General features: G+C 38.6%; 1 protein-coding gene across 2 annotated transcripts in view; it reads right to left on the reverse strand.

Moving 5' to 3' along the window:
* Nucleotides 1-12,931, reverse strand: part of THSD7B (thrombospondin type 1 domain containing 7B) — an 882,043-nt gene that overhangs the window by 542,542 nt on the left and 326,570 nt on the right. For both annotated transcript variants that reach the window (XM_058301029.1, XM_071216471.1), the window contains one exon: nt 10,724-10,972. In XM_058301029.1, coding sequence (XP_058157012.1) covers nt 10,724-10,972 — 249 coding nt within the window. The remainder of the gene's footprint in view (nt 1-10,723; nt 10,973-12,931) is intronic.

The raw sequence follows: 12,931 nt of genomic DNA on the forward strand, positions 1-12,931 counted from the left end.
TCTACATAAAGTAGAAAGTTAAGAAACATGTTAATATGTTATCGTCAGGAGGTATTTGCAACTTATAAAAAGAAGACAAGATTAAGTCAGAGAAACGAATCCTCTTACTCTGTGGAACTACATGTTCCCAAAAAGGACACAAATTTTTCATTAGGAAAGCCTACTTGTTGCCTTGAAATTAAATCATCCAAGAAGCGAACGTGTCTTGCTGAGGAATCCTATAATCAAACTATTCTCTGAATTGATGGAGTGATAGGGCAAAAAGAGCAAGAATTCACTGCTACAAAGCAATCAGTAGAGACATCTTAAACTAGTAAAGCTGAAATTAGAAAAGTAGACATATTTAGTGACTATTTTTAAAGTCTTTCATCCTATTAATGTGACAAAAAAGGATTCTAATAGCAATATTGTATGCCAGAATTATCAGAGATTTACAGTAATCTTGCCCTTAGAATCCTCACTAGTCACTTTTTTTTAATAATTTTTTTTTCTCTCCCCTTCTCTCCTCCCCCCACCCCAACTGTCTGTTCTCTGTGTCTATTTGCTGCATGTTCTTTGTCCGCTTCTGTTGTTGTCAGCGGAATGGGCATCTGTGTTTCCTTTTGTTGCATCATCTTGTGTGTCAGCTCTCCGTGTGTGCAGCACCATTCCTGGGCAGGTTGCACTTTCTTTTGCGCTGGGTGGCTCTTCTTATGGGTTGCACTCCTTGCGCGTGGGGCTCCCCTACACGGGGGACACCCCTGTGTGGCACGGCACTCCTTGCGCGCATCAGCATTGCGCGTGGGCCAGCTGTACAGGTGGTAGATGGATGCCCTAACCACTGGGCCAAGTCCGCTTCCCCACTAGTCAGTTTTGTAAGGCTTAGCATTGCTTTCAACATGTGGATTTCTGCTCTCCTTCTAAAAGCTCAGATTTAAACAAAGCAACATGGAATAGAATCTTAAGTGTTGTAATGATGACAGATTGAAAGAATAATTGCATTAGTTAATGGTCATGTTTTGACTGAGCACATATAGTATTGCAAACTCTCTTGGAATTAAAACCTAGTGCAAGATATTCAAAATTAAATGCCTGCGTATATTAAAAATCAGTGTACTGCAGCATAACTAATTTATGATAATGTCTGTTGTCCTTCTAAAGTTGTAAATGCATTTAGAAAAGAATTATCTTGTCATTTTTGCTGAACAGATGACCAAGATAAAGAGAATTGATCAAGCTTTATATATTTTCTGCACTAGTAATTTTTTATTGGATAGACTGGGTCTATTGATTATGGAAAGCTACTCTGAAGTGCAAAGCTCTTTGCTCTTCAGCAGATGGCTTTGCTTGCCAAACTCTACATATGTATTATTAATATATTTCTACCACTATGGATAGCACTTAGCAGTACGTTAACTTTCTTACACTAACTGAGGAACAAAATCATCAGTCCAGGAGGACTTAAAATAAAATAGCACAATGGGATTCATGACACAATATGGACAAGTAAAAAATAGGCCCAATAAAAGGCTTTCTGTTTTCTTTTGTTGAAACAATTTCTAGATTCTTTGAAGAATCATTTCTTTTATAAAACAGATTTTCCTGAGGTTTGGTTCCAGGCTAGTATACCTTTCCTCCTCAAATGCTGCAGAAAAGCTACTCAATTAACATAATAATAATAATTTTTTTAAAAAACTTTCTGAAAGCATGCATGAATTCATTTGACAACTATGTATTGAGCTTCTACTATGTGCAAGGTATTAGGTGCTGTGGTAGAAAATCAATAAGAAAAGATACAGAAGATGTGATAGAAGATGAATGTTATCATTCTGCTCTAAGAACCAACCTTTCATAAATTTAAATTTTTATCTCATTCCTCACTCTTTTTGAAGCGAATCTTATAACCAATTATAGCAGAGATTTCTCATCTTGAAAACCACACACAATATTTGCAGGATCGTGGTGGCCACTGGGGATCGTGGCAAGATCTACAAGGTCATCCATTTCTGGGTAGATGTCCTTACTTAATCTCCTTGAAGATGCCAGATTCATCTGCTTTTTACAAATTTCTGTGAATCCTTCACATACACTCACAATATAAAAAGTATGGAATAAAGCACTCTGTGTATAACATTGTTCTGGAATGACTCCACATTTGAGCTTCCATTCATTCTTTCATTTAGCCAATGTTTACTGAGCATCTGTTATAATCCAGGCACATTTCTAGCTGTTACTCTCTCTTAGGTAGAGGAAAAAAAACAAACAAAAATCCATATCGATGGGGATAATATGTGGAAACATCACTAAGTATTAAACACCCTTAGAAGACATGGCTTAGTGTTCTGGATGCTCTAGTTTTGAAAGACTATACATTACAAGATTCTTAAAACAGATAAACTAAGTGAAAACAGACTGAAAGTTTTTAGTTTTCTAAATTCTCCAGTAACTAACACAGTGACAGGTCCAAGCAGGTCACAACTTATCAATCCTAGCACTCACTCCATCCCAATGGGGAAAGGAAGCAAACAACAAGGCCAAGCTCTTATCCACTTTCATTGTCTTTGTCTCTATCCTTAGCTTCAATATTAATTTTTTAAAAAATCTATCAACTAAACTCCAAGAGTTGTCTCATAGAAAATAATTTTATATAGAAGATCTAAAATCAGGTCAGTGCCTCAAACAGATGTTAGGAAACACCAGGCTTGTTTGGGGGGCTTGTTTTTATAAGCAAATCAAAGTGGGCTGCAGGAGGTAGATTTCTCAGCATAATTTTCCATAGACAGACTTTTTGTGAAAAATCTCTAGTTTATCCATAATAAGGGTAAATCTGTACATATAAGGAGCAGGGAAGGACAGACTAAAAGAGTCCATCTGTTCAATGTCAGACCAGAGTATTGAAATGGTGTTTTACAAATTGGCTTTCCTGTGCAGGAATATCAAAATGCCTACACAATACTATCAGTCAAGTAGCTTCTGCCTTGAGATCATCTTCAGAGTTTTAATCACCATTTAAATGTTCCTTCTTATATTTAATTTCAAAATCTAAATTATCTTTCAAGAGGTAGAACAGCCAGTTTCTCATGAAAACTGGTTGCCTCCAAGAAAAATGTCTGCAGTTGAAATTTTTCAATAGTCTGAGTGCTGCATACAGCTTCTTCAGCCAGAATGGGAGTTCCCTACTTAAGCATGGGGACTCTAGAGTCACAGCTGTTCCAAATCAGGTCATGTCTCAGCTCTCTGACAGTAAGCAGTTAAAAATACTATAGCCCCCTGTGTTCTTTTTCTTTATCTTATCTACTAACCAGGATCATCTTATCCTTTATGGTCTCAGAATGCCTTTTACTTTCCCCTTAGTTGAGATGTAGGATCTAAAACTTTAGATGTTACTCTAGACAAATAAAGGGAACCAAGTATCAAGGTATATTATAAAATCCCTATTTTAGAGTATCTGGGAGCAGAGACTAGCATAATGCCTGAAGTCATGATGCCCAATAAGATAGGAGATAACCACATCCAAATACAGTAGCAAGCGGTAGGCAGATTTATCCTGTCTCTCTGGTTGCTATCTCTATCGCAGCATAATATAGTGCTTAGTGTTATACTGGGGGACGGTGTCACACAGAATTACAAGGAAACTGTGTAACACTGAACTAAAGGCTATTTGGGGGTCTGTATAAGTCCTGGTCAAAAACTGTACAACTTTGAAACAAATTTGAAGCACAATGCTAACCTCCACATGGTTCTAAAATTTCCCAAACTAGGAAAGCATAAATCCGTATTTGTTTCAAGTAGGGGTTCTTAAGATTTCAGGGGGTCCATGAGCTTGAATTGAAAAAAGTCAACTTATTATATTTCATTTCTCTGGCCTCCAATGTTGAGTCATAAAACTTTCTGCAGCTACATTCTGAGAAGGGGTCTGTGGTTTTCACCTGACTGGCAAAGGGGTCCGTGGAACAAAAACAGGTTAAGAACCCCTGTTTTAAGTTAAGTTAGGACCCCAAGGCAACTTTCAAAGTGTTGTGGTCCCAAGGAGTACTTCGGCAATGAGATCTTCCAGGTCACCACACCCAAAAAAGAATTATGCCTTCGGGTCTGGGACTCCTAGTGTTCAGAGCTAAAATGCTCAATGGAGCCTACCTGGTGAGAGAGTGATGCCTAAGCTATGCAACTGAGGAAAAAGAACTTTTTGAACAATAAAAATTAACAGGGCCTAGAACACTCCTCTAGCTATACCCTCTTCTTGGAATATTCTTCCCCCAATTATCCACATGACTAATTTCCCCTCTTCCTTCAGGTCCAAAGAACCCCAAATCCTGCTTTTTCAAAGGAGACGTTTCAAACGACCTTGTTTAATTCCGCAACTTGTGTTGGCCCCCTTCACAGCATCCCCAAGCCCCACACCCTTGCCCTACTGTAATTTTTTCTGTTTTTTCCATAGCACATACACAAACTATATAGTTTAGTTTATTACTGCATTTATTTATAGTTTATATCACCACTAAAATATAAGTCCCATGAGGACAGAGAAATTTGTCTATTTTGCTTAACTGAGGTAACCCAAATGCTTAATTTTATGCTTGGTCTATAGCAAGAGCAAAATATATTCTTTTTGAATGAATAAATACACCTCCTGTAGCAAAGATAGTGGAAAGATAAAAGCCAAACAGCCATTCTAAGAGAGTTAAAAACAAAAGCAATGATGAAGAGTCACAGAAATGTACATTTTCCTGCTGGTAAGAAATACAGTGAAGCAAATTGCTTAAAGAATATAATATACTCAGGACGAATTCTGGGAAAGGAAAAATGGAGAATTTTGTTCCCTAATAATTGGTTTTTCTTTCCCTCATTCACAATAAATTTCAATCACTGATGTCAACTAGAAACAAAAGCTGGTACATAGCCTTTATGCTTTCCTGTGGTAGAGGCCTGAATTTCAGACAAAAAAGAACACAAGCAGATGTTAATTCTATTGCTATTTGCTGTTGTTCATGCCTTCTCTTTGCATTGGCTAAGTGGATTCATTAGTTCACACGTAATTCTCGCTAGGGAACACCAGTTGGTATTTCAATGGGTTCTCCAAGATTCATATTTCCTAGAAATTCAACACTTGAGAAGGTAAAAAAAAAAGAAAAACAACAACAACAACAAAAATTCAGCAACATTTTTAAACAGCAGCACCAGAAGGCCAGGTTCATCACCAATAAAACTTGTCAGCCTCTATTTTCAGATGTTAAGTTTCAATCAAATGAAGATAAATACATAAATTTTATCTTGGGCACATCCTGAGTTATTTGCATTTCACATTATTTTGTTTTAAAAAAAACATGCTATATATGAATACATGTACATATGTATATATATACCTTTATCTTGGTGTGTGCTCACTACAATTATCATGCGATTCAGTGTGATGTAGCGGAAAGAACAATGATTTTGGAGCAAAAGAGACCTGAGTTTGAATCTTAACAGTGGCATTCTACATCTTTTTCCCTCTACAAAGTGTCCCATTTAGAAGATAAACTCTATGTTCCTCTAAATAATCTTTATAAAATCCCTAATACAGTTATTGGCCAATAGCAGGTATCTGATAAAAGGTATGTGTTACTTAACAAATATAGACACAATTCAACCTCCTAAGCATAATCAGTAAAGCACCCCCAGCCTGACTTCCAAGAGAACTGTAATAGTTGTTAACAAAGGAAAAGAAGAGAGAAAATGGAGGAATGCCATTTTTATAATCAACAAACCATTGAAAATATCAGAAACAGTATACCAGACATTCCATGGAAGGAGTGGAGGAAAAGGCACCAATGTCAAGGTAATCATTAAACCCAGATTTTATTCCCACCAGCCTACCATGGAGAACTTTTCCAAATTACGTGTGCATAGGGGAAAACAAAAAGGATTTCCAAATCACCCAGATAAAATAATTTCTACCCCATTGAATAGCTATAGTACACCTTCCAAGGAAATGAGGAATACTCCTTCAGTGGGAAATGAACACAACTGCAAATAGCAACAACAATAATGGTGGCCATTCGTGTAGAGCCTGCTGTGCTGAGCACTGGGCCTGACATTTTACATGCCTGGCATTTCAACTCTGCAACAGAGGCCGTGTTGTTACTGAGGAGGGAAACAAGTCTTAGAGAATTTTTAAGTCTTGTCTAAGGTGACACAGCTAGTAATTGATGAAGATATCATTTTAATCCAGGTCGATCTGTTTTCAACAGGGACAGAAACCCCAGGGTTGTACTATTTCCAAGTCTCTGTCTTGGCCCAAAATTAGTGTTTTTGAAAGGCTTCATGCACAACACAGCTAGGAAGGATTCTGTGAGTTACATAATATGAATTAATATGCAAAGGATCATAAGTCACATCTACCTTCTCTGCTTTTGAACTGAGGAATGATAAGAATCAAAGGGTCACTTAGTGAAAAATGAATAATCAGTATGCAAGCAGGATGTTCAATCAACACTGATTTCAGTGGCAAAACAGGAGTGAGCTGCTAGGAATTAGACACTAGGAACGTGCCTCACTAACCACCTCCACCCTGCCCCAACACACACACTTTATCAGGCCTAAAGAACTGCCAGGCCTTCAGGTTCCTCAGCCCATCAACTATACTCCACATGTAGTGGCAATGCTCCAAAATGTGTTCATCAGTTGCAACAAATGTACCACACTAGTGAAAGGTGCTGAATACGGGAAAACATGGGAGGGGTAGGGAGCAGGACATATAGGAATCCCCTATATTTTTTGTGTAACATTTACAAAATCTAAGTATCTTCAAAAAAAATTTTTTAAGTGTATTAAAAAAAAAAACACCTGTTCAGTTTGTAACACACATACATCGTCACACATTCCCAGATAATCAATTTCTATAAGAAGGTATTTTTGCTTCATTTTATTTTTTCACTGGGGAAATGATTGTGAAATCATAGAGAGTATAAGATATTACTAAAAAACTGTATCTAAAATAGCCACAGAGGTGACAGCTACAGTTCAGGCAGCTGCCAAGCCGACATCACCACCAATACATCCCCTTCAGGCTTATACAGCCAGTCTCAATGAACTCACTTTTGGCATTTCAGATTGGGTCCATCATAAGCCAATAACCCAAAGGGTAAAATATGGCAGGGCTGGCTTTTAGCCAGACAAAATACAACCAATACTAAGATATTAAAATATAGCAAGTAATCTCCGATATTCCTTTCTCCCTAGGGAATCTGGAATAGAGACATACTACAGAGTAACTGAAGGATATGGACACAGAATTGGGTTAGAAATGGGCCTTGGACACTCAATAGATCTGTGACCTGAGGAATTATTTAATTTTTCACTAAGCATTAATTCCTCATCCACACAATGAGGATGATACAAATCACTTCTTAGGCTTTTTTTTTAAGATACATAAATCACTCAAAATAATACAATAAAAAATATAAGAGATTCCCATATACCCCATTCCCCACACACCCCCACTCCTCCCACATCAACAACTTCTTTCATTAGTGTGGTACATTCACTGCTTTTGATGAATACATTTTGAAGCATTGCTAGGCATCATGGATTATAGTTTATGTTGTAGTTTACACTCTCCCCCAGTCCATTCAGTGGGTTCTGGCAGGATATATAATGTCCTGCATCTGTCCCTGCAATATCATTCAGGACAACTCCAAGTCCCGAAAATGCCCCAATATCACACCTCTTTTTCCCTCTCCCTGCCCTCAGCAACTCCCATGGCCACTACCTCCACATCAATGACATAATTTCTTCCATTGCTAGACTCACAATAATTCTATAGTAAAATACCAGTAAGTCTATTCTAATCCATATTTTATTCCTCCCTCCTGAGGACCCTAGGATGGCAATATCCACTCCACCTTTAAATTAAGAGGGGGCTTAGATCCCACATGACTGATGGATGGGATTCTCCTGCTCACAATTGTAGACCATCTCAGTTCCCTGTTGTGGTGGTTTATCATCTTCACCTCCCTGTTAGCTGACCTGGGTAACTCCAACAAACCGGAGTGTAGGAGTTACAAATCTGCTAAGGCTCAGGGCCCAGCTGGCACATAGACAGTCCAGCAACCCAAGTCCCCTGAGCACACACGAACCCCAGCACCAAAGGCAGGTTCAGTAAGAGTAACAGAAAAGGCATGCTTAGAGAGGTCACATCTGAATCCAACTCCATCACACTCAGGAGAACAAATTCCAAAGTAGGGCCCATTGGCAAGGCACTGCACTCCAGATCTATCTGCCATGACCATAGGACAAGGGTGTTTCCATAGTCCTCAGGAGCACCACTACCTGGGGTTGTATCTACTTTGGCTGTCTCTGAGATCCTGCTGAGATGTGCATAAGCAGGAACCCTCTGATGATCTCCCGACTCGTTTTGAAGTCCCGTAGCCATATAAACTCATTTGTCTTTACCATTTCCCCCTTTTATTCAAGGTCTTTTTCTAGTTGCATCACCAGCTGGTGCTTGGAAGTAATCCCTCGGCACAAGGGAGGCTCATCCCTGGGAGTCATGTCCCATGCTGGGGGGAATGTAATGCATTTATATGCTGAGTTTGGCTTAGTGAGTGGCCACACTTGAGCAACATGAAGGCTCTCAGGAGGTAACTCTTAGGCACCCTGCAGCTCTAGGCCTAGTTGAAATTCCAAACACACAGGTTCTTAAACATAGTCATCAGTATCAAGGAGCCATCATTAGACCATCCTCCTTCACTGGTTTTTGCCCTTGCACTTGGGAGATTGTTGCTGCTTCATTGGGGAGTGTGACAGTGTTCCATGGAATGGGAATTCAGCACTCCCTCAGTTGTCATGTGAAACTACACACTATGTCAATACTCAACAAACAACTGAATGTATCTATATACCTTATATGCATGCCCTGGAGAGCTCCCTCCCATCCAAGCATCCCCCATCAATGACACCCTACATCAGTGCTCCACCCCTGCCATAGTTGAACCACTCTGTGATCCAAAACTTCTTCAAAAATAAAGCCTAATATATTGCCAAATTCATTTAATAGAAAAATGAAATACTAATGATAGGTTTAAAGATTAGAATAGAATACATAATAGTTTAGAAAAACTAAAATTAAGTAAAAAAATAAATTGGGGTGTTAAAAAAATGAGAAATAATATACATTTTTTTCTTACTTTTGCCTTTCATCACTGTAATAGGTGTTGCCCTGTATGTACAGTGGCAAGGCAATCTCTTCCATTTTTTCCTCATGTCTACATCCTTTTTTTTTTATTATTATGTCTTCAAAAAAGTTTTAGGTCACAGTAAAGTCACATAAAGAATATAGGGGACTCCCATATATCCAACATCAAACCGTTTCCCCCCTTCCCCAGCAATGATCTTTTTACATATGGATGTTACATTTGCTACAACTGATGTACAGATATTGAAACATACTTGCTAACCATGGTTTCATTATGGTTTACATTTTAGACTGTACACTTTTAGAAATGTGGGTCACATTTTGGTTTACATTATGTTTTACATTTTAGACTATATACCTTCATAAATTTTTGGTGATATTTAACATGGACTGTATCCATCATTGCAGGATCATGCAGAAAACTCCCATCACCCCCCAGTTACCTCCTCTTCCAACTATTCTATTGCTCTCTCTCTCTGCTCAGGGCCCACAGTGCCAACTAAGCTTCACTGCTTGAAAGACAAGATTCATAGATACTTTCAACAATGCTGAAAGCTTGACACACTAGTCTGTCCTCCCCCATTGGGAGCCACCCATGCTCTTGAGAGACACCCTCCTCTCTGTTTGAGAACATCAGGCCTCCACAGGATGGGGGCATAACACCTTCCCACTCACTGTATGGGTCTCCACCCACTAATAAACACACTAAGACATGATGAGCACTCAAATATACTCCCTAAAAGCCTGCCCCACGTGAATCCTGTGCCTGATGCCCCCCATCAAACACCTTAAACCCATAACCCTTCTTTATTATATTTTTTAAAGAGTTTTCTCAACATTATAGTTTCAACCACACACCCGACAATCTCCTGTGTTCACTTGCTCTCCCCCAACCCTCCCCCCAATTCTTGGACCATCTGACCCATCCTCCCAATCCAGGCCCCCCTCAATCCTGCAAAGTCCAACCTAATAGCATCCCTATGCCCTCGTCTTATCTCTTCACTGCACAATGACTTACCTCCACTTTATAATAGATTTTGCCCATGTGGGCATTAGCTCACAACCTTCCTCTCCCCCTCTATTTCCTGTAAGCCTATCTCCCAGTCTCTAGCTCTCTGAAACAGCTTGATTTGCTTAATTCATATCAGAGAGGTCATGTAGTATTTGTCCTTCAATGTCTGGCTTAATTCACTCAACATAAGGTGCTTCTTAGGTTGTTTTAAGAATTAAGTAAGAATTGTCAATTAATAACAGCTTATGTTTATTGGGATTTATTTTATGTCGAGCATTGGGCTAGCATAAGAAAACTAAGGTACGAGAGTCTAAGTAATTTGCTGAAGTTCATATAATTAGAAAGTCTCAGGAAAAGGACTTGAACCCAGGAAGTCTGTACCAAATCCCATAGTCTTAACCCCCTGGTCTATAATGTCTAATTTTGAAAGTCAATACTGAGCAAAGACTCAGTGAATGTATGTCACAGCTGCTATTGTTATAATTAACATCCTCATCACTATATATATATACAGTAATGTATGATGTTACACACTTACACCAAAGAATGCACAATACCTGGGACATGGTTGCAAAAGTTCTCCCTCGATAATGCAGGCTTCTTTCTCAAGAAGGTCAGGGCACTCCTTTCCACCTCCAATAGCAATGTGCTTCACATTCCGGCTCCTGCTCCTAAATCCTGGGGAAAGATTCCCTGAACGACATGTCTTGGAGCAGGGGTTCCAGGAGGACCACTCAGTGGTTTCACAGTCTTTTGGCATGATGCAGGATTGAGCAGTCAAAGGGAAGGAGTCTTGCATGCAAAAGCTGATGGAACAGAAGAAGAAAAACAGGAGGCCACTGATTTAAATAGATGTAACTGATTTTATGACGTACCTAATATGAGAGAAAAATTAAAATCTAGTTTAAGCTTTCAAATAGGAGGATTTTAAAAATGCTAAAGCACCATGGTAAAATATTGAAAGAGTATCCTATTTCACCTGAAATAATGAAACTGTTTCACTCTAGCAATGCACATATATAATTTCTTTGTCCAAAGCATTGTCAGAAACAATGGAGGTTCTTCTAGTATTGTTCACCTAAGACATGGCCTAAGATGGCCACTTGCCGATTGACTCCCAGGTTCCATACACCGAGTGGCACTTCACAGACAACTTTCCATATCAACTTATGGGTTAACATATTCAAATCTGCATTTTGAAGAAGAGAAGCTTAAGACTTAGGGTTGCTAAGTCATATGTCCAAGGTCAAACAAAGGTACACGGAAGTTTTAGAGTATTACTCTATCCAGGTTTTTAAATATTGGGCTATTAAAAATGTGATCTTGATTATGTTTCTCTACAGTGTTAGGCTCTGAGCATCAATTCCCTCATCTGCAAATTTCAAGTGCTATCAAATACTAACAATCTAATTGGGAAAAAGATAAATAAATAAAAAGATTAATGTGTTAATGTGATGAACACTGATGAGGCACTGATGGGCCACCGGGGAAGAAAGGCGGGTTGGAGAGAAGGACATCGGAGCTTCATTTTGAAAGATTAATGGGAGTATCTCAGGCAAATAGGGAAGACTATTCTAAGTCAAGGGACTATCATAGTCAAAGCCTTAAAATAACAACTTGTGACATGAGAACCAGGGGTATGCTCACAAGAGCCAACTGGTAAATTTTTAGAGAATTTGCAAGTCACTTTCCTTCATCATGCTTTGACTTCATATTTGTAATGGTGGGAGTGTTTATACTACAGAAATGGGTAAATTCTGCAAATCCTCCCCTCCCCTCCTATACCCTAGACCAGGCTATTAAACATTTATGAGCAAACTGTTGGGAGAAGGAAAAGTCAATTTGTCTTCCTGAAACATAAAATGCCAGGAGGGAGTGGATAGATATTAGGTATGACGATTCTCTAAAAGTAGGTCTAAAAAGTCTTTGTATCACAGGCTAAGGAACTGGGATTCAATTCCAAGGACTAAATGATTTTAAGTGGGGGAAAATCAGACTCATATAAGGAGATAATACTTCATGTAATAATTGGCATGCCTTTCTTTTTGTCACTTCCTTGATGTTAGCCCTTCCCTTATTCAGTCAAAGTCTTCTATTTGACGAGGAAAAGGGTAATTTTGACAGGAATGCAGACCAGTCAGTATTCAACTACTGACTTCCAAAATTGGACTTACGAAATCTGATGGCACAACAAGCTATGGACTTGACTCAATAATGTTTCCTCTATAAGTGATCAAAAAGAGAGGAAAAAAATCTTACTGTTTCCAGATTCCTTATGTGGGAAAATATGTAGGAAAGAGACCCAGAGAAATGGATAATAGAAGGTGGTGTGCAAGAGAGATTAAAACATCCTCATATTTGGCCATATTGATGAGATTTCAATATTGACATCCCTTTTGAACCCAGATCATTTACTTAAGCCATTGTGAATTAGTGTGGTTTTCTGAGAGAAATAAAATTACATAAAACAAACTTTTGGTTCAAAATTTTTTAAAATTTTCATCTCTTGAGATCATATTGGTCCCTTTGAAATAATCACTCACTTCAGTTTGCCATTTCAGGGGCCTGGGATCTGAAGCACAATAGAAAGAACCTCTCTTGAAAATTCCCAACCTAATACAGAATGTAATATCCTTGTCATTGGGCAAGGTGGAGTTGGAGGGAGGGGGCCACCTCCTCCTGTCACGATTCACAAGAGAAAGCTATCGATCAATAAAAAATTTCTGGGTTTTGACTTTCCAGAAATTTAGCAAAGATTTTTAACT

This window comes from Dasypus novemcinctus, chromosome 7 (assembly GCF_030445035.2).
Source record: "Dasypus novemcinctus isolate mDasNov1 chromosome 7, mDasNov1.1.hap2, whole genome shotgun sequence".
Taxonomy (NCBI): domain Eukaryota; kingdom Metazoa; phylum Chordata; class Mammalia; order Cingulata; family Dasypodidae; genus Dasypus; species Dasypus novemcinctus.